Below are 23,212 nucleotides of genomic sequence, written 5' to 3' on the forward strand. Positions count from 1 at the left end.
ACTCTAAAATCGAATGTTAAACGCAAACAAATGTTGAAGCACTTTCAAGCGACGTTTGTCAGGTCATCAGATGTACTAAGAATTTTCATTCTAATGTTCATTTGAAAATCTTCAAGTGTAGTGGTTCATGTTTGAATCAGTAACATTCGTCCAGTTACATAGCATTTAAAGGAGGTTATTTTACATGCGTTTTTGACGTGCTAAGCAGGTGTATTTTAGCATGGCAGAACAGGCCCTTAAAATCCAAGTTTGCTTTTTGATCACAGCTGCATTAACTTTAACATTAGTATGCACTAACTATCTGTTTTCTCCTTCATGTCTTTCTCTCTTATTGTCTTTTGCACGCTGTTAACCCAGGATTGCGGACAAAGCATTTTACCAGCAGCCTAATGCTGAAGTCATTGGCTACGTGTATGTTCTCTTTATTCTATCCTTTATCTCTTAATTCTTGATGTAATCTCTCTGCTGCTGATAAGAATACAGTTATCACAGTATAATGGTCATATGTTATAATCAGTCTCTTGTTCATAGCTTGGTCTGTCTGTCTGTCTAGTTGGTATATAGCGATACATCTGAAATGGATTTATATGGCACTACTGTTTGGTGCCCTGTTTATTAACTTGTTAGTTTTTTTTCCATTTTAGGTAAAATTACATTTCATGTATTCAAATATATATATATATATATATATATATAATTCCATCCAAAGTTTATCTCAGGTATGGGTTGAGTTCAAAGGATTACTTTGGCACCAGGCTTTTTATAACTTTCAAGGGCTCAGAAGAGCATGATCTAGCAGAGATGCATATCATGAGAGAACATCATGATGCGGTCATGAGAGAACATGATTGCTGCTAAAGCTTACATTTGTTTCTGGAAATATTTGTGTCCTGGCTATCAATTGAATCCAGTGGCAGTGGCAGCCTATATACACTCACCTGCCACTTTATTAGGTACACCTGTTCAATTGCTTGGTAACATAAATTGCTAATCAGCCAATCACATGGCAGCAAATCAATACATTTAGGCATCTAGACATGGTGAAAACGACTTGCTGAAGTTCAAACTGAGCATCAGAATGTGGAAGAAAGGGGATGTAAGTGATTTGAACGTGGCATGGTTGTTGGTGCCAGACGGGCTGGTTTGAGTATTGCTGATCTACTGGGATTATCACACACAACCATCTCTAGGGTTTACAGAGAATGGTCCGAAAAAGAGAAAATATCCAGTGAGCAACAGTTGAGTGGACGAAAATGCCTTGTTGAGGTCAGAGGAGAATGGGCAGACTGGTTTGAGATGACAGAAAAGTAATAGTAACTCATGTCAATATGGACCAAAATCTCTGAGGAATGTTTCCAACACCTTGTTCAATCTATGTAACAAAGAATTTAGGGTAGTTCTGAAGGCAAAAGGGGGTCCAACCTGGTACTAGCAAGGTGTACCTAACAACGTGGCCAGTGAGTGTACACTAATCAGCTATAACATTATGACCACTCACCATCACCCACTGAGGCATGGAGTCCAGTAGACCTCTAAAGATATCCTATGGTATCTGGCACCAGACTGTCAGTAACAGATCTTTTAAGTCCTGTAAGTTGAGAGGTGGGGCTTCCATGGATCAGACGTGTTTTTTCTAGCACATCCCACATATCCCATACCTGTTGTTGTGTTCCTTAAACCGTTCTTGAATCAGACCAGGTTACCTTCTTCCATTGCTCACCTTTCTACCAGAACCAATATGAACTTTTTCAGCAATTTGAGATGTACAGTTAGGTCCATATATATTTGGACACAGGAACAATTTTAGATTTTTTCAGGTATTTACCAAAACATGTTCAAGCTATAGTTATATAATGGATATGGGCTGAAAGTGCACACTCTCAGGTTTAATTTGAAGGTATGTACATCCAAATTGGAGGTAGAGTTTAGGAATTACAGCTCTTAAGAGTAGCCATTCCCCCTTTTTCAAGGGACCAAAAGTAATTGGACAATTGAATATAATCATGTATTTTGGGAAATGTATTTTCATGTAAAGCCAGCCAATCAGTAACTACACTGGAATTTCCATCTCTTTAGGAGGGACCATATGGCCAACTCCAGATGGTAGACTTTTTTTTCTCTAAGGTCATGGATAATGAGAAAGTAAAAGGTTATATCACATTATATGCTGATTTTAGATATCACTATCATTTTAGTCTTACATTTTTAGCCCTCATGCACACTGGATGTTTTTAAAGCTGCTGTTTTTGTCTTTTGGCGATTTTTTTTTTTTTCTATAGCCAGTAAATTCCCCATGTTATCCTATGTGTCCATGCACACATAGGCTTTAATCAGCATTTTTTGGCTGGAAAAAAAATCTCAGAACTAGTGGGTTTCTAGATGAGGTTTTTAGCTGTAAAAACGCTCTGATGCTGTTAAATGTGGAAAAACACCATTTTAGGGCTTTTTTTTGCCAAAATGTTATTTTTTGGGGTAAAAAATGCAAATGCGGGAAAACATGGCTAAACACTAATGCAAAAACACTAAAAAATGCAGAAAAATTTGCGTTTTTAATATGACTTTATACAGCTAACGCTACTTGCGTTTTTAAAATGCCCAGTGTGCATGAGGACGTATAGGCATCTGTTTTTGCTTTAGGTTCCTGGCCCTTTTATGCTGGAATTTTACCATGTGTTGAAAGGGTCAGTCTACTCATGCTCTGCTTTAGTTTATTCAAATCATGTTGAGAATCCATAACACTTCAGTCCACATTGTGTGGTAACAATTTAAAGCCCTAGTTTAGTTAATTTTTTTTTAAATAAGAAAAAGGGATGGTACTTTTATTGAATGAGAAGTGTTCCTTGTGCTAGTGCTTGCTGTCTTTGTTGGAATCTTCGTTTCACCCCCCCCCCCTATTCTCCCACAGCGGTAATCTTCTGGTGCTGTGGGGTTTATTATGAGCCACTGGACAAGTCATAGGCACTTGTCAAGAGTGCCGGTTATGCCTGCCCTTTGTGTATCCATCTCTTATTCACTGTAGTATAGCTTCCAGCAAAGAAAAGCTAACTGTAAATGGAGGAATCAGACTGTTCATTCATCTGCTTGTCCTCCATTCATACAGCACTTCCCATTGCTAGTAGCTAAAGTACAGCTTCTTTGAATGGAGGAGGTGGGCCAAAAGTGCACTTCCCATTGCTGGAAGCTAAAGTACAGCTTCTTTGAATGGAGGAGGTGGGCCAAAAGTGCACTTCCCATTGCTGGAAGCTAAAGTACAGCTTCTTTGAATGGAGGAGGTGGGCCAAAAGGGCACTTCCCATTGCTGGAAGCTAAAGTACAGCTTCTTTGAATGGAGGAGGTGGGCCAAAAGGGCACTTCCCATTGCTGGAAGCTAAAGTACAGCTTTTTTGAATGGAGGAGGTGGGCCAAAAGGGCACTTCCCATTGCTGGAAGCTAAAGTACAGCTTCTTTGAATGGAGGAGGTGGGCCAAAAGGGCACTTCCCATTGCTGGAAGCTAAATTACAGCTTCTTTGAATGGAGGAGGTGGGCCAAAAGGGCACTTCCCATTGCTGGAAGCTAAAGTACAGCTTTTTTGAATGGAGGAGGTGGGCCAAAAGGGCACTTCCCATTGCTGGAAGCTAAAGTACAGCTTCTTTGAATGGAGGAGGTGGGCCAAAAGGGCACTTCCCATTGCTGGAAGCTAAAGTACAGCTTCTTTGAATGGAGGAGGTGGGCCAAAAGGGCACTTCCCATTGCTGGAAGCTAAAGTAAAGCTTCTTTGAATGGAGGAGGTGGGTCAAAAGGGCAGTTTACTGCTACAGGGGAATGGGGAGGAAGTCAGAGGACGGAAGAGTTCAGGTAGGAAAGCAGACACCAGCACAAGGGACACTTCTCATTTAATGTAAGTACTGTCCCTTGTGCTAAACCTTTTGAAAGTATTGCATAGCACCAGTTATCACAAGGCACCTTTTTATAAGTTTTATCAAAACAATCTTCCTATGCGTGTCCCTGTGTATATGTTTAACTTTGGTGCAAAATGGGTAGGCAAGTAGAGTTTTTAGAAGAGGGGTTGACAGTGGACGCTCCCATATTTCTCCTTGGATAGATTTACCTTAAACGTGCAATTTTTGGAAGTAAGCCTGCTGACTGGCGATGTGCACAGGTATTGTCACTAACCTCTCTACTATTTTTATATACCAGAGCATCAGATGAGGTTCTTGCCTCTGAGACCAAGGACGAGGAGACCGGCACTGAATGGGAACGTGTTGCCCGACTTTGCGATTTCAACCCCAAGAGCAGCAAGCAGTCAAAAGATGTGTCTCGCATGAGATCCGTGCTTATCTCCTTGAAACAGACACCTCTGTCTCGCTAACTTTTCCTATCCAACCTCGCCTCACCTCCCTGCTTCACATTATACCAAAGAATCCATCCTCACTGGTCGGAGATCCATGCATTTATGTTATCAACATGACCAAGGCACCAATCCCGCATTGTCCCCTCATCAAGACACCTTTTATTGAACTACAACTCAGTACAGCATCACCATTTCAACTTTGATTTGATAATTTAAGAATGCTGACTGTTGTTACACAAGCATGTGGTGGGTAGAAGAAAAGCTTGAGATATTTTATTTTCTCTCTGTGCCTGTCTTTTTAGAATGCTTGCTTGTATATTGGTCATAAATTGTTTGAGAAATGTAAAGCTTGTGAGGCAAGGTGCAAAGTACTGTAAATCCTCTCTAAATAGGGTACAAAAACTATGCACAGAGGCATTATGACAAAAGTCTTGATAGAAATATGTTAGCTAACATCAAATAAAATCATTCTTTAATAAAACTGATCATTTATTTAAAGAATACTGAATATTTTAGTTGTACAATACTTCCAGTAAGACTGCACAAGTTTCTCTGTCCAGCTGTAAATATCTTCCATCTAACTGGTCTCTTAATACACGTGTAATCCCTTGACACTACAATTTTTTTCATTGTTCTTCTCGGTTGTATAGCAGCTAAAGGAGAAAATTCTGTCATAACAAATAACAGAATCATTTGTAAATGGATGACTTGCACCTGTCCAGAGACACTTAGCTGGAAGCTAGAGACATCCTCAGCTGAATGGTGAAACTTATATTTCTTTTAACGGTGAATGGTTTGCTTATGGCCTTTTATAAAACACCTATATTTTTGCCCCCGCTTACCTATTGTATCATGAGAAGTCTTTGACTTGTATGTCACCCGTATGGGTGACCTATTCTACCATTGTATGGATTTTAATTAAACCAACTTTGCAATCTGCAAAGCCTTCCTTCTCAGTGGAAATAGAAAAAGTAGCTGTAAATTAAAACACTCCAAACTAATAATACACATCTTTCAAGCATCTGCAGCATTTTACTATATTTATTAGTAGTATTAAACCATACAATTGTTCTAATCCAGTATTATTTTTAAAAAAAAAAAAGGCTTTTGGGTTTCGTTCTCTCAGGCATCCCAGGATTTTAAAAGCAGTCCCTAAAATTATAATTTATTTTTAGGTCAGAAAACATGACTTTTTTTTATATCTAAAGGGATACCATCAATATTGCATATATTTACATGTATGTTTCTGTATAGCTTTTAGAAAAGCAGCAATTTTATCCAATCATGTAGTTATAATTTGGCACAAGTCTTTATTGCTGGATCAAAATATGGCGCTTCATTTGTTAGTGTAGTTATTCTGTTTTAGTCATGTCCATTTTTGCAGTGCTGAAATGCTATATATTGCAAGTAAAATGCTGATGTAATATCGATCAGTGAGGATGTCCTTCCTGCAGTGGCCCCCCTATATAGAAATGTAGCACTGTGTACTTCTAGATCCAGTCTTCATCCAGCTCTAAAACAGAGGTCTACAAATTACAGCTCTTGAGTCACATCCGAGTTGCAGTTAGGCCCCATTCACACTATGGTGTTTTGAATCGCAAGCAGATTCGCCGTGACTCTGCCCATGATTTCAAAACACTTTGCTAAAATAACAAATTGCACAACAGCATGTTCAGGTGCCATTCATTTTAATGGCACCTTAAAACGCAGTGCGGTTCTGCAGCAATTGTCGCACGGTAAATCATGCAAAGCGTGTTGCCCAAAAGAAGCTCCTGAACTTCTTTTGAGCAACACGCTTCGAACAATGCGGTTTGCCGTAATTGCACTGTAATTTATTTTAGCAAAATCGTGGGCAGAATCATGGCGATTCAATACGCCATAGTGTGAATGAGGCCTTAGAGTCAGTGGTATATCCTCAATGTGCAGAGTTTGGGGATTTAAGGGCAGTAGAGGATGCCTATGGTCCCCCTGCCTTTACCAGTCTCCAGCACAGGTTCCCCCCTGCTTTGTTGTCATCATCCTCTTGCTAGGATCACTAGGATCTTCCTCTGTCCAGATCGCATATCCTGACCTGCAGCTATAGTCTTGCTGTGAGCCTTACAGTGGTAAAAGGGACTCTAATGGAGGCACTCATGTAATGAGGGAACTGTGTTGGGGACCCTGATGTATGCGGGCACTCTGATGGGGACCCTGAGGTAAGGAAGGACTCTTATGGATGGGGTTTGGGATGTAGGGGGGGACTCTTGACAGGAACCCCAATGTAGAAGGGGACTCTGATAGTTATCCTAATGTAAGGGGGACCCATTCACTTAGGAGTTCACTTTTTTCTGGCCTGCAAATATTTGTAAAATATACAATGTGCCCCTTACACTGAAAAGTTTGGAGACCCCTGGTCTACAACAAGCATGGGATCATATGAAGTACACTCAACCAGATGTAGCTGCAAGAGAACTGAACAATAAAATTCTCAACACACAAGTTCCACCAGACAGAAAGGAATTGAATTTAGTGATACGTACCTATCAGCTTCATCTCATGCCTTCCATTTAGAAAAGTCAACATACAAATGCAACAGCTGCTGTGGAGGATGACTCCATATTTCCAATTCTGCTCAATAATGCTGAATGTAAGCATTCTGTTCAGCTCTGCTGAATGGTATTGAATGGATTCTAGCTCCACATCCATCTGTAATCAAAGCAAACTGTCTCTTGGTGGAATGTTGCTTATAGCCATTGCAATACAAGTTGGACTTATTCACTGTATAATGTACAAGAGTTTTTAGCAGGGGAAACCTACTGCCTTGTAAAAGACACGTGATCTGTGCACAATGCATTTCCAAATCAATAAATCTAAAATTATAAACTGTAAATTTGTAGTGTTGTTTTGTGACCTAGAGAAAGTTAACCACTTGAGCTCTGGAAAGGTTTTAACCCCTTCATGACTAGAGCATTTTGTTTGCTATTCAGCCCTGTGCTATGTTAACTAGCAAATGCTTGGTCATGCAACACTGTATGCAAATAAATTTTTATCATGTTAATCACACATATAGAGCTTTCTTTTGGTATTTGATCACCATTGGATTTTTTATTTTTTGTGATAGAAACAAAAAAAAAGACCAATATTATTAGAGAAAAAAAGCAATATTTACTACTTTGTTATTAAACATATCCAATAAAAAAAAAAAAAGTCTAATTTAAGCCAAAATGTATTCTAATGTGTCTTTGGCAAAAACAAAATCCCAGTAAGTGCATATTAATTGGATTGTGTGAAAGTTATAGTGTCTACAGACTATGATGTGTATATATACTGGAATTTACACAGGTATGACACAATACAATTAATGGTGGTGATCAGCGACTTATAGTGGGACTGTAGTAGTGTGTCGGGCAATCTGGCGCTAGTTGAAGCTGACTGGGAGGTACACTGACATCAATAGTGACACTAATACAGTGATCAGTGCTGGTACACTGTCACTGTACTAATGACACTGGCTGGGAAGGGGTTAACATCTAGGGGCAACCAAAGGGTTAACTGTGTGCCTAACAATGTGTAATGTGTGCTGTTCACAGTACATTTTTGTAAACACAGAACATAATGTGTGATTGACCACAGCCAATCAACCGACTTCAGCCAAAATCATTAGCTGAAATCCGCTGTTGAAATTGTGCTGTGTCCAATCACATGCATGCCCTGAACCTGGAAGAAAGGCATACAAAAATGTATATGTTACAGCTTACCTGTCCTTAGATGGTTTTTCCCTTTATTTTCACCTGTTATCCTGCAAATAGCTTACTACCTGTCTTTTCATATCTACACTTATTCCATTGTATCTATGAATATCACAAAGGCTGGATTTCAAACATATCTACCATTGTTCATCTCCATTGGATGGTAGATTGATAAGACTAGTAGTTTACACAATAAATATAAGACCCTTTGTTCTTTTTTAAAGCTTACTGGAGGTGACAAGGACACTGCATTTCTGCCAAAATCAACAGGTATTTTCTGTACTTGCTTAAAATGTTCCTAGCCTAAAAAAATTAAAAGTCAAACAGCCACCATATCTACTGGAAATCTGCAATATACACTCTATTGCCAAAAGTATTGGGACACCCCTCCAAATCATTGGATTCAGATGTTCCAATCCATGGCCACAGGTGTATAAAATGAAGCACCTAGGCATGTCCACTTTGTGGCTGAGTTGCTGTTGTTCCTAGTTGCTTCCACTTTGTTATAATACCACGAACAGTGGACCGTGGAATATTTAGTAGCAAGGAAATTTCACGAATGGACTTGTTGCACAGGTACAACACTTGAATTCACTGAGCTCCTGAGAGCGACCCATTCTTTCACAAATGTTTGTAGAAGCAGTCTGCATGCCTAGGTGCTTGATTTTATACACCTGTGGCCATGGAGGTGATTGGAACACCTGAATCCAATGACCTGGATGGGTGTCCCAATACTTTTGGAAATACAGTCAGGTCCATAAATATTGGGACATCGACACAATTCTAACATTTTTGGCTTTATACACCACCACAATGGATTTGAAATGAAACAAACAAGGTGTGCTTTAACTGCATGCTGTCAGCTTTAATTTGAGGGTATTTACATCCAAATCAGGTGAACAGTGTAGGAATTACAACAGTTTGCATATGTGCCTCCTACTTGTTAAGGGACCAAAAGTAATGGGACAGAATAATAATCATAAATCAAACTTTCACTTTTTAATACTTGGTTGCAAATCCTTTGCAGTCAATTACAGCCTGAAGTCTGGAACGCATAGACATCACCAGACGCTGGGTTTTATCCCTGGTGATGCTCTGCCAGGCCTCTACTGCAACTGTCTTCAGTTCCTGCTTGTTCTTGGGGCATTTTCCCTTCAGTTTTGTCTTCAGCAAGTGAAATGCATGCTCAATCGGATTCAGGTCAGGTGATTGACTTGGCCATTGCATAACATTCCACTTCTTTCCCTTAAAAAACTCTTTGGTTGCTTTTGCAGTATGCTTTGGGTCATTGTCCATCTGCACTGTGAAGCGGCGTCCAATGAGTTCTGAAGCATTTGGCTGAATACGAGCAGATAATATTGCCCGAAACACTTCAGAATTCATCCTGCTGCTTTTGTCAGCAGTCACATCATCAATAAATACAAGAGAACCAGTTCCATTGGCAGCCATACATGCCCACGCCATGACACTACCACCACCATGCTTCACTGATGAGGTGGTATGCTTAGGATCACGAGCAGTTCCTTTCCTTCTCCATACTCTTCTCTTCCCATCACTCTGGTACAAGTTGATCTTGGTCTCATCTGTCCATAGGATGTTGTTCCAGAACTGTGAAGGCTTTTTTAGATGACGTTTGGCAAACTCTAATCTGGACTTCCTGTTTTTGAGGCTCACCAATGGTTTACATCTTGTGGTGAACCCTCTGTATTCACTCTGGTGAAGTCTTCTCTTGATTGTTGACTTTGACACACATACACCTACCTCCTGGAGAGTGTTCTTGATCTGGCCAACTGTTGTGAAGGGTGTTTTCTTCACCAGGGAAAGAATTCGGTCATCCACCACAGTTGTTTTCCGTGGTCTTCCGGGTCTTTTGGTGTTGCTGAGCTCACTGGTGCGTTCCTGCTTTTTAAGAACGTTCCAAATAGCTGTTTTGGCCACGCCTAATGTGTTTGCTATGTCTCTGATGGGTTTGTTTTGTTTTTTCAGCCTAATGATGGCTTGCTTCACTGATAGTGACAGCTCTTTGGATCTCATCTTGAGAGTTGACAGCAACAGATTCCAAATGCAAATAGCACACTTGAAATGAACTCTGGACCTTTTATCTGCTCATTGTAATTGGGATAATGAGGGAATAACATACACCTGGCCATGGAACAGCTGAGAAGCCAAATGTCCCATTACTTTTGGTCCCTTAACAAGTGGGAGGCACATATGCAAACTGTTGTAATTCCTACACAGTTCACCTGATTTGGATGTAAATACCCTCAAATTAAAGCTGACAGTCTGCAGTTAAAGCACATCTTGTTCATTTCATTTCAAATCTATTGTGGTGGTGTATAGAGCCAAAAATGTTAGAATTGTGTCGATGTCCCAATATTTATGGACCTGACTGTATAACATGTGTGTGTATATATAAAGTTTTGAGGTTCAGATACACTTTAAAGCCAGCATTGTTGGCTCTCCAGGCCCTTATGCTTCTTCTAGCCGTATCAACACCTTCCTTTAAATCACACCCTCCATTGTTTAGTCTCAGCATTTATATTATATAGACATAACAATGTGGCTGTCTTTAAAGACGTTTACAAATCTGCAGAATTGATGTGATTTGTAAGTGGAGAAGTGGAGAAAACAGGAGCAATCAATGTACAGTTGCAAGAAAAAGTATGTGAACCCCTTGGGATTACGTGGAGTTTTGCATGAATTGGGCATAAAATGTGCTCTGAACGTCATCTAAGTCACAACAATAGAAGAACACAGTCTGCTGAACATAATACTACACAAACATTAGATGTTGCCATGGTTTAATTGCACATAACATGTAAACATTCACAGTGCATGGAGGAAAAAGTATGTGAGGCCCTAGCTTAATGACTTCTCCCAGAGCTAATTGGAGCCAGGAGTGAGCCAACCTTGACTCCAATCAGTGTGATGATATTGGATGTGTTTCTGACAGCTGTCCTGCCCTTAACCACTTGAGCCCCAGAGGATTTACCCCCCTTAATGACCAGGCCTTTTTTTGCTGTTTGGCGCTGCACTAATTTAAATGATAATTGCGCGGTCATGCAATGCTGTACCCAAACGAAATTTACGTCCTTTTTTTCACACAAATAGAGCTTTCTTTTGGTGGTATTTTATCACCTGTGCGCTTTTTATTTTTTGCGCTATAAACCAAAAAACCACGAAAATTTTGAAAAAAACCCAATATTTTCTACTTTCAGTTATAAAAAATATATCGTAAACTCAAAGTTAGTCATAAATTTAAGCCAAAATGTATTCTGCTACATGTTTTTGGTAAAAAAAATCCCAATAAGTGTATATTGATTGCTTTGTGTGAAAGTTATAGCGTCTACACGCTATGGTATAGATACTGTAATGTATGCCTTTTTTTGCTATACAGCGCTGCACTAATTCAAATGATAATTGCGCGGTCATGCAATGCTGTACCCAAACGTAATTTATGTCCTTTTTTTCACACAAATAGAGCTTTCTTTTGGTGGTATTTGATCACCTGTGCGCTTTTTATTTTTTGCGCTATAAACAAAAAAACCACGAAAATTTTGAAAAAAAACAATATTTTCTACTTTCAGCTATAAAAAATATATCGTAAACTCAAAGTTAGTCATAAATTTAAGCCAAAATGTATTCTGCTCCATGTTTTTGGTAAAAAAAAATCCCGTGCATTAGCGGGCAAACTGGCGCTATCTAGGAGGGGCGCTAACACTATCGGAAGTCACCAGTGACACTAATACAGTGATCAATAAAAATCTGTTCACTGTAATCAATGACACTGGTGACAGGGCAGTGAAGGGGTTAACTGGGGGGGGGGCGATCAAGGGGTTAGACAGGATTATTGGTGTATTAGCGGGCAATCTGGCGCTATCTGGGAGGGGCGCTAACACTATCGGAAGTCGCCAGCGACACTGATACAGTGATCAGTAAAAATCGGTTCACTGATCAGTGACACTGGTGACAGGGCAGTGAAGGGGTTAACTGGGGGGGAGATTAAGGGGTTAAATGGGATTACTGGTGTACTAGCGGGCAATCTGGCGCTATCTGGAAGGGGCACTAACACTATCGGAAGTCGCCAGCGACACTGATACAGTGATCAGTAAAAATCGGTTCACTGATCAGTGACACTGGTGACAGGGCAGTGAAGGGGTTAACTGGGGGGGGGATTAAGGGGTTAAATGGGATTACTGGTGTACTAGCGGGCAATCTGGCGCTATCTGGGAGGGGCGCTAACACTATCGGAAGTCGCCAGCGACACTGATACAGTGATCAGTAAAAATCGGTTCACTGATCAGTGACACTGGTGACAGGGCAGTGCAGGGGTTAACTGGGGGGGCGATCAAGGGGTTAAACGGGATTACTGGTGTACTGGCGGGCAAACTGGTGCTATCTGGTAGGGGCGCTAACTCTATCGGAAGTCGCCAGCGACACTGATACAGTGATCAGTAAAAATTGGTTCACTGATCAGTGACACTGGTGACAGGGCAGTGAAGGGGTTAACTGGAGGGGGCGATCAAGGGGTTAAACGGGATTACTGGTGTACTGGCGGGCAATCTGGCGCTATCTGGGATGGGCGCTAACTCTATCAGAAGTCGCCAGCGACACTGATACAGTGATCAGTAAAAATTGCTTCACTGATCAGTGACACTGGTGACAGGGCAGTGAAGGGTTAACTGGGGGGGGGGGGGCGATCAGGGGGTTAAATGTGTCTAGAGTGTTCTAACTGTAGTGTAGTGCTTGTGTACTCACTTTTTGGATGTCTTCTCTGTCTGGAACGGAATGTGTCCAGGCAGAGAAGAATGACATCATATCCTGCCCTGTGTATTTGTCAACACAGGACAGGATAGGACAGGGACCGATCATGTGATTTCAGCCAGAAATCACTGGCTGAAATCTAATGATTGATCCCTCCTGGATCAAATCGTGTCACCCGCGGGTCGGCGGGAGCGCGCGCCCCCTGCCGGCGAAAGTGTCGGGAGTGCGGAACCTGTTTTAAAACGTGGTTTTGCGCTCCACTGCCGCCCTGCACACGTATATACACAGTATATACGCAGGGCGGCAAGCGGTTAAAAAACACATACCTGTTTTGGGTTTACTGGTTTCAAGAAGCACTGTCTGATATGAACCATGCCTCGCAGAAAAGAGCTCTCAGAAGACCTACGATCAAGAATTGTTGACTTGCATGAAGCTGGAAAGGGTTACAAAAGTATCTCCAACAGCCTTGATGTTCATGTGTCCACGGTAAGACAGACTGTCTACAAATGGAGAAAGTTTAGCACTGTTGCTACTCTCCCTAGGCGTGGTCCTCCTGTAAAAATGACTGCAAGAGCACAGTGCAGAATGCTGCATGAGGTAAAGAAGAATCCCAGAGTGTCAGCTAAAGACCTACAGAAATCTCTGGCACATGCTAACATTTTTGTTTACCCATCTACAATAAGGAAAACATTAAACAAGAATGAAGTACATGGGAGGACACCATGGAGGAAGCCATTGCTGTCCAAAAAGAATATTGCAGCACGTTTGAAGTTTGCAAAAGAGCACCTGGATGTTCCACAGCACTACTGGCAAAATATACTGTGGACAGATGAAACCAAGATTGGAGTTGTTTGGGAAGAACACACAACACTATGTGTGGAGAAAAAAAGGCACAGCACACCAACATCAAAACCTCATCCCCACTGTAAAACATGGCGGAGGGAGCATCATGGTTTGGGGCTGCTTTGCTGCCTCAGGGCCTGGACGGATTGTTGTCATTGATGGGAAAATGAATTCCAGAGTTATCAAGACATTTTGCAGGAAAACGTACGACCATCTGTCTGCCAACTGAAGCTCCGCAGAGGATGGGTGATGCAACAGGACAATGACCCAAAGCATACAAGTAATTCAACAAAACAATGGCTGCAACAGCACAGAATACGCCTTCTGGAGTGGCCCAGTCAGAGTCCTGACCTCAACCTGATTAAAATGCTGTGGCATGACCTTAAGAGAGCAATTCACACCAGACATCCCAAGAATATTGCTACACTGAAACAGTTTTGTGAAGAGGAGTGGTCCAAAATTACTCCAGATCGTTGTGCAGGTCTGATCTGCAACTACAGGAAACGTTTGGTTGAGGTTATTGCTGCCAAAGGAGGGTCAACCAGTTATTAAGTCCAAAGGTTCACATACTTTTTCCTCCCTGCACTGTGAATGTTTACATGTTATGTGCAATTAAACCATGGCAACATCTAATGTTTGTGTAGTATTATGTTCAGCAGACTGTGTTCTTCTATTGTTGTGACTTAGATGACGTTCAGAGCACATTTTATGCCCAGTTCATGCAAAACTCCACGTAATCGCAAGGGGTTCACATACTTTTTCTTGCAACTGTACTTCCAGCTTGAGATTTTCTGGAATCATAATTGTGTTTCATTTACACAACCTGATCTTTTGCCTAATGCAGGTTCCTGCATACCACTGAAGTAACCAGCAGTCTGGTATAAAAAGAGACCAATTCTGCAGTCCATGGTTTTACAGACATCTGACCCCAATGCAGGGCAGGTGTCATAACGGACTACATAGGCAGCACATTGGCAACTGCAGATCAAACAGGGATAAGAAGCTTCCCTAGGTGTAAAGGATAGGAGGGTTTAGTTCTGCTTTAATTGCTTCAATACTTTCTAAGTCTGTGACCTGAAAAAGTAAGCAGTTTAGAAAAGTGAGAAGTCCTTATCTGTCTATTTGTTTCAGGTCATAAATTGAAAGTTTTGAAACTAGGGGGCCAGGATAACATCCTGGCCACTTGTAAAGAAACAGTCAGCTTCCATTTTTTTCATGTGTAAGAAATGGACCAACACGAGTGGTTAGACAAAACACTTTTATTTTATTGTGTTTCAAATTAAAGTGTTACTAAACCCAGGACTCTGCATTCACTCTATTTGGTCTTCTACAGCACACAGAACATGGAAATCCAATTATTTTAGTAAATTTAAACTGCTAAATACCTTTATTATATAGCAGTCTTGTGACTTTTATCAGTGTCCTGCAGAGCACTGGTTAAAGCTTGTAGGAGGAATTTTCATTCTTCTCTGATTGTTCTATGAGGCTGCATAACCCCTGACCCTCAGTCTGGACAGTGCTGATTGGCCCTGTACTGATCACATGCACTCTCCCAAGAAAAACAAACCCCAAGGCTTTGTTCGATCAGCAGATGGATTGGGGACAGTGGAAGAAAGGAAGGATTAGAGAAGACAGGATCAAACATCCTTTTTACACAATGCAGAGGATTAACACCTTAGGTTCCACAGCGAGTATAACAAGCATGTTTTACTGCATATACATACTGATTTTACTGTCGTGGTTTTAGTAACACTTTAAACTAATAGGCATCACAGAATTGCACAATTCCTAGCCAGTTGTGGACATGTGCTACACATGCTCAAAAAACTTGACTGAAGTACACTGCGAATGTGTAATATGCTCTGTTCTTCCATGCTCCTCCCTACTGCATTTCCCTGCTGTCAAAATAATAGCCAGGAGTTGCTGTGTCAGAGCAGTTTCAAAGATACAAAGTAACCTTGTGTTTCATTCATCTTCAGACCAAAAAGATGAGCTTTGTCCATGTACCTCAAACATTTAAGATCAAAATGAAAAAGAGGTCACAGATCACTTTTGCATTTTAATTCCCCAAACATTTTAACCACTTGCCCGTCCGCTTGCTGTTTATAAACGGCAGGACGGTGGCACTCCAGGGGCGGGTTGCCGTTCATAAACGGCACTCGCTATTTCTAGCTGTGTGAGCTCCCTGGGAGCGCGCGGCACCACGATCCAGGGCCCGCTGTGTCCTCCGGACACAGTGAAACACCGATCGTCGGATGGGACCTCTGTACGAGGACCGATCATGTGATCACTGCTTGGCCAATCAGTAAACACATGCAAAGTAGTAAGCAAGATGTCACTTGTGACATCATTGCTTACTACGTGTGAAATCTATGAATGATCACAGAGGTCACATGGTAGAAGGCTATTCACAACAGCCTTGTACCATGTGACAAGCTGTGAATCACAGCTCACACAGTATTTCTCAATGGCTGCAAGCAGGGGCGGACTGACAACTCATGGGGCCCCTGGGCAATAGAGGATCATGGGGTCCCTGTGTCCTTGCCCAAACTCAAAAAAGCCTATGAAAAAGGTACCAGGGGCATCTCATGTGGCCCCCTACTGACCCCGGGCTCTCGGGCAGTGCATGAGTTTCCAAATGGTCAGTCCGCCCCTGGCTGCAAGAATGCAGACAGAGAGAAAGAGAACTGATTGCTTTTACAGCCTTTATGGGTGTAAAAGCAATCACTGTAAAAAAAAAAAATCTTCATCACCCCCCCACAAGTAGTACAGTGTCACTGCTAACACCGTACTGCTAGGGTGACAGTATGTTAAGAAAAAAAAAAAAATCACAAATATAAAAAAATAAATAAAAATGTAAAACAAAAGTTTAAAACTTATAATTTTTGGTTATAAACTAATTTGGCTTATTTTTTTTTTAGTAAAAAGATAACGGAATAAATTTTGGCCAAGATTTATGATGAAATAATATTTATTTGCAAACTTTTATAAGAAAAACACTTTTTTTCAACATTTTTAAACATTTTCATAGCAAAAAAATAAAAATCCCAGCGGTGAATAAATACCACCAAAATAAAGTTTTATCTGTCTCAAAAAAAAGGTAAAAAATTCATATGCGTACAGTGTTGCATGACCGCGCAATTGTCATTCAAAGTGTGATAGCGCTGAAAGCTGAAAATTGCCCTGGACAGGAAGGGGGTAAAAGTGTCCGGTCTGGAAGTGGTTAAGGTACAAAGATGATGTGATGGCTACCCCTTGTAATTGAGCTATAATGCATTATAATTGTAAGCCAAGCACCCCATCATTGGGCTGAGAAGTATAGTGATGGAGGATTTTTTTCATTAAATTACAGCTCACACCTAACTAGCCCGTAAACTTTCCTCTCCCGCTCCTAAAAAACTATGCTAACTATCCTGTGTATGAAAGGTTTACACTTATATACAGTACACTTATCTATTTTCAGGCCACTGTGGTCTGGTGATCCAACTCCCATGTGTCAGCCAGCACGGCTTTAGGGGAAAGAGGGAACGCCAAAAGTTAATAGCCTATTAAAATCTATGGGTGACGTCACCGCTCCAGGCTTTACTAGCCATTGCCGGAGCCCTTTCTCCTCTCCCCTGCAGCTGACAATACGTAAGCATATACATCTTTCTTACACAGGTCAGTTAGCATAGGTCGGGTGTCGGCAACCCGCGGCTCCAGAGCCGCATGCGGCTCTTTTTCACCTTTGCTGCGGCTCCGGAGCACACTGCCCACCAGGTGACAGGCAATAGGGTTGCCGTAGCTCAGTGGTCGGCAAGCCGCGGCTATTTACACATTTTAATGCGGCTCTTCTGTGTGCTGGGCGCCTGCTCCCCTCCCTTCTCTCGGGCGGCCGCCCCAAAAGTCAGGACTCTGCAGCTAGCCCAGCAATGGGCAAACTACGGCCCGGCGGACCTTTTAATCCGGCCCGCGGAGCGTGGCAAACATTGGCTGTCAGGATGTAGGTGGGGCAGCGTGATGAACTCCTCTCCTCTCACAGTCCACCCTGAAGACCGGAATGGCGCGGGAACACGGCGAGAGGAAGGTAAGTGAATTGACATAATATGGGGAATGAATTACTATAGGGGGGATGAATTACTATATGGGGGATGAATTACTATGGGGGATGAATTACTATATGGGGGATGTATTTTCAGTTTTAAAAATGTGGCTCTCAAAATAAATTTCAGTCGTGGTTTTGGCAAGATTTGGCTCAGTTGAAAAAAAAGGTTGCCCACCACTGGCATAGGTGTTAAGAGGGGGGCAGTTTTATAACTAACTAGGTGCAAGCTGGAATTCTACTTTAACGTAACCTGACAAGTTAAAATAATATATTTTTTAAGTGTTCCTACTAAACCCTTTATTAAATCTTAGTTTACATTAAATTAGCCCTAATTACTTTGGTGGAGGGCATGGCTTGGTGAAGTGGTGAGATGTTCTCTCCAGCAGCTCCTGCTCACACAGGGCTTCTATCAGCTATTTCAGGCCTCACCTTTGTGCTCAATATACAGCAGACACCAGAGAAGACAAAAAGGGCTGCAGTTCTGCTGAAATTAACAAGTTCTTCACCCTCTCTGTATCCTCTTCCTGTGGACAGCAGCCAGCCAAGATGGCACCAGCCCCATCTTCTCTAGCATGCTCCGACTCAGCTCTGCAGGTGAACTCCCAGTGCCATTCTCCTTCCCCCTTGGGCTCAGACAGAATGTCATCTTGCTCTAGTAGCATGTCCCAAGCCTCGATATGCCCTAAAGAGGCCTGGGATTTGGAGAGTCACATACAATTTTTGCTCAATAAACAGGACTTTTAGGCTTATATTACAAGGCTAAAGCACACTTACAAACAGGAGATTGCTGACTTGAAAAAGAGATATGGATATCGACATAGAATGGTGGATTGAGAGTAAACCACAGAGGAATGTCACAGAGTACCGAAATCACATGAAGTTACATTGAATGTGCATCCTGTCCTTATACATGAACTGTTATACCAGCAGGGTGATATTGAAAGCGAAAACCGACATATCAATAAAAGGAATTGGTTGACACGAAAATCCTAACTTCTGCCACTATGGCCATCTTCAATCAGTTGGTCCAAATACCTCCATTGAGATTGATCGTATACATAGAGCACTAGGTCCCCAAATCCCAGACCCCTTCTTACCCAGGAATGTTATTTGTAGAATTTATTTTTTAAAAAATTAAAGACAAGATACTTCAAGTGACGAAAACCCAGAACTCTATCTTATTTAATGAAACCCCCATCAGGTTCCTTCTTGACCTCTCATCAAAACGCTGAACATGCATATCAGACCCATAACTGAGGTGTTACATTCTAAAAACATCAAATATCAATGGGGTTTCCCTTTTCAACACCAAGATTTCCACAAAGGTAAATCATCTGTTTCTGAAACTTGGGTTACTTACCCAATTGCCTGGGGACTTTGGAACTACCTGAAACCTGCAATTAATGAGCTACCTTTCAACTCACCCGACTCACAATGGCAACGTCCTCGCTCCGCCTGACAGAGGCCCTTGAATAACTAAAGTTGTTTCTGTCGACTATGGGACTCAGATCTTGTCAGTTCTCATTGGCATTGCTGTCTCCTTGACGTACAGTCCTGTTCTGAATGATTTTTACAGTGCCTTGAAAAAGTATTCATACCCCTTGAAATTTTCCACATTTTGTCATGTTACAACCAAAAACGTAAAACATACCCCAAGGTTCAGTGTTGGGACCCTTCCTGTTTAATACATTTACAAACAATATAGGGTGTGGGATTATAAATCCCATTTCAGTCTTTGCACATGACACCAAGCTGTGCAGTGGAATAACATCCTTACAGGATATCTCCAATTTACAAGCCAACCTCAATGTACTGTTTAATTGGGCAACTATGTGGTAAATGAGGTTTAATGGTGATGAATGTAAGGTTATACACTTGGGGGCTAAGAATATGCATGCATCATACATATTGGGGGGGAGTGGGGTTACAACTGGGGGAATCATTGGTGGAGAAGGATCTGGGAGCTGTGGTAGATCACAAGATTAATAATGGCATGCAATGCCAAGCTGCAGTTTCTAAAGCGAACAAAATCCTCTCTTGTATTAAAAGATGTATAGATTCCAGATAGAGAGATATCATATTACCCCTGTACAAATCATTAGTAAGACCTCATCTGGAATATGCAGTTCAGTTTTGGGCACCAATTCACAAAAAGAACATTGGGGAACTGGAGAAAGTACAGAGAAGGGCAACCAAACACTCACTACTTTACATTGTAGCAAAGTGTAATTTCTTCAGTATTGTCACATGAAAAGATAGAATAAAATATTTACTAAAATGTGAAGGGTGTACTCACTTCTTTGAGATACGGTGAATCCAATTGAGAATCTGTGGCAAGTCTTGAAAATTGCTGTTCGCAGGCACTCTCCATCCAATCTGACAGATCTTGAGCTATTTTGCAAAGAAGAATGGGCAAAACTTTGACTCTCTAGCTGTGCAAAGCTGGTAGAGACATCCCCAAAAAGGCTTGCAGCTGTAATTGCAGCGAAAGGTGGTTCTACAAAGTATTGACTCAGGGGGGCTGAATACAAATGCACACCACACTTTTCAGATATTTGTAAAAAATGTTGTAAACCATTTATCATTTTCCTTCCAGTTCACAATTATGTGCCACTTTGTGTTGGTCTATCACATAAAATCCCAATAAAATACATTTATGTTTTTGGCTGTAACATGACCAAATGTGGAAAATTTCAAGGGAGATGAATACTTTTTCAAGGCACTGTAATATCACCATCAGCAATATCAGGCAACTCATAGTATCAGTTTCCCAGTCAGGCTTTGCAATCATATGACACAGATTGTATGGGTGGTCTGACAACATTGTAAGTTGTATGATGTTGCTGGTAAATGGCCGGCAGTTTCCAGTGCTGATTGCTGGACAACTGGAGTATGGACAAAAGTTAAATATGGTGCAATGCATCGGACAATGTCCATGTGTTATATAACCGTTTAATGTTCATTATAGGGTGAATTCTCATCTTAACTGAAAAGTTATTACATTTTCACCAGTCTTTGGCAACCATAATCCTTGGTCTAGCTATGCATCTCTGACATACTGTAACCACAAGCAATCACCTCTGTTTAAAATCTCATTAGCAACACTGTGCCTGATGCTGTATTAAATGCCATGTGAAGACCAGTCATGGATATGAATACAGGTCAACCTGATGTCTTGTAGAGCATGTAAGTAGATGACTTCACCAGAAAAGAAAGCCATTACAAATTTGCTTTGAATCTAGGAGTGAGGTGGGGGGCAGCGTGACAAGTGGAGGGGGGCAGCAGGATGAGAGGAGAAGCGGGAAGTATCACAGAAGGAAGGCAATGGTATGGGGGAGGCAGCGTCACAGAGGCAGCAAGACCGGCAGGGGCCAGCGAGACAGGAGGGGGGTTTGTCAGGAGGGGGGGGGGGGGGGGGGGGGAGAGGTGGGAGGCAGCATCATAGGAGGGGGAGTAACAGGACGGGACAGTGGGATAGGTGGGGGGCAGCATCACAGGAAGGGAGCAGTGGGACAGGTGGGGAGCAGTACCACAGGTGGAAGCAGTGTCACAGGTGGGGAAGCAGCGGGATAGGTGGAGGACAGTGTCACGGGGAGGGGGGGCAGCGAGACAGATGGGGGGCAGTGGGACAGGTTGGGGGCAGCAGGACAGGTGGAAGGCAACAGCAGGACAGGTGGGGAGTTGCAGGGGAAGTAGATGACTTAACCAAAAAATAAAGCCATTACAGCAGAGGTTGATAAATTTGCTTTGAATCTAGAAGAAAGCTAAAAAAATTAGGAGCCAGTTGGGTTGCAGTGTGACAGGTGGAGGGGCAGGAAGACACATGGAGGGGCAGCATCATAGGAGGGGGGCAGCAGGATGAGGAGAGCAGCGGGACAGGAGGGGGCAGCGACATAGGAGGGGGGCAGTGTCACAGAAGGAAGGTAGCAGGACAGGGGGGCAGCATCACAGGAGGGGGGGGGGGGAACAGCAAGACCAGTGGGGGCCAGCAGGACAGGAGGGGGAATTATCATGGGGGGTGGCATTGGGACAGGTGGGGGGCATCACAGGAGGGGGGCAGCATCAAAGGAGGAGAGCAGTGGGACAGGTGGGGAGCAGTATCACAGGTGGGAAGCAGTGTCACAGGAGGGGGCACAGCAAGACAGGTGGGGGGCAGTGTCACACGAGGGGGGCAGTGGGATAGGTGGAGGACAGTGTCACAGGAGGGGGGCAGCAAGACAGATGGAAGGCAGTGGGACAGATTGGGGGCAGCAGGACAGGTGGGGAGTAGATGACTTAACCAGAAAAGAATGCCATTACAGCAGAGCTTGACAAATTAGCTTGAATCTAGGAGCCAGCTAAAAAAGTTAGGAGCCAGGTGGAGGGGCAGGAGGGGAGGCAGCAGCAGGATGAGGGGAGCAGCGGGATAGGAGAGGGCCAGTGTCACAGAAGGAAGGCAGCGGGACAGTGGAAGCAAAACTGGGGGGGGGGGCAGCGGGACATGAGGGTGGCAATGGAACAGGAGGGGGAATAATCATGGGAGGGGACAAGTGGGGAGCAGCGGGAGGACAGCATCATAGGAGGGGGGAGCAGTGGGGGCAGCATCACAGGTGGGAAGCAGTGTCACAAGAGGGGGCAGTGAGACAGATGAGGGGCAGTGGGACAGGTTGGGGGTAGCGGGACAGGTGGAGGGTGGCAGCAGCAGGGCAGATGGGGAGCAGCAGGACAGCTCTCACTTATCCAGCAGTGGCTCCTCCACATATCCGCCTGGTTGTTGTGGTCTGTTGGGGGGAGGAGTCGGCGCCGTGCTGGAAGTGGGGTTGCCAGCTATTGCACAGGTGGTAGGACTTGGTGGCCCTGGTGACTCCGGTCCTCTGGTAGGGAGCACCACCACAGCTGAAGGCATTGATGGGCTCCGTGGTGTGGATGGGACGGTGACTTGGGAGACCGCATCCTCCGCTCCATGGGCTCTGCGGTGTTGTCCAAGGGGCCGGCTTTTGTGGAGTTGTGCAGCTATGTGTTCCGCCTGGACTCAGGGGGATGGGGGGAGACTCTGGGGGCCCCAGAATGCTGAGATCCACTCTGTGAGGCGGGGAAGAGGCACAGGCAAAGGATGTGGAGTGGAGGACAACAGAGGAGTGTGGGCTGATGGGGGCCCAGGCACCAGGACGCGGTTTTTAGTCGCCATTGCGAACTGGTGCCTGGGATTTGTCAAGCCCTGCATTACAGAAACTATAATTGATTCAATGACCTATTGCAACAAAGGACCAGACAACTCCCTAAGTTTTAATACATAAATAAGCTAAAGTTTCCTTATATTCAAAAAGGAAAAAAAAAAAAAGCACATGGTAGATTTTGGGTTTTATTTACAAAAAGATAAGTGATAAAATATGCTTACTAAACAGCAAGACCAGTGATGAAAGACTTAAAAATCCCCCTCTGCGAGAAAACAACCTGTAAACCAATACAAAGGGTATCACTGA

At 42.8% G+C, this 23,212-nt stretch overlaps 1 protein-coding gene and 1 long non-coding RNA gene across 3 annotated transcripts in view; one reads left to right on the top strand and one right to left on the bottom strand.

Moving 5' to 3' along the window:
- CLTB (clathrin light chain B) overlaps positions 1-7,200 on the top strand; it is a 57,302-nt gene extending 50,102 nt beyond the window's left edge. The window contains exons 5-6 of one of the 2 annotated variants that reach the window (XM_089693762.1): positions 358-411; positions 4,178-7,200. In XM_089693762.1, the coding sequence (XP_089549888.1) occupies positions 358-411; positions 4,178-4,349 (226 nt within the window). In that variant the 3' untranslated portion in view covers positions 4,350-7,200. The remainder of the gene's footprint in view (positions 1-357; positions 412-4,177) is intronic. The other variant, XM_089693773.1, reaches the window with a different exon arrangement.
- LOC149471179 (uncharacterized) overlaps positions 1-20,347 on the bottom strand; it is a 33,714-nt gene extending 13,367 nt beyond the window's left edge. The window contains exon 1 of the long non-coding RNA XR_016315459.1: positions 20,047-20,347. This is a non-coding gene — a long non-coding RNA (uncharacterized LOC149471179). The remainder of the gene's footprint in view (positions 1-20,046) is intronic.
- Between the last annotated feature and the right edge of the window lie 2,865 nt (positions 20,348-23,212).

Source organism: Staurois parvus, unplaced genomic scaffold, assembly GCF_062004578.1.
Source record: "Staurois parvus isolate SC_StPar_1 unplaced genomic scaffold, SC_StPar_1.0 ptg000025l, whole genome shotgun sequence".
NCBI lineage: Eukaryota > Metazoa > Chordata > Amphibia > Anura > Ranidae > Staurois > Staurois parvus.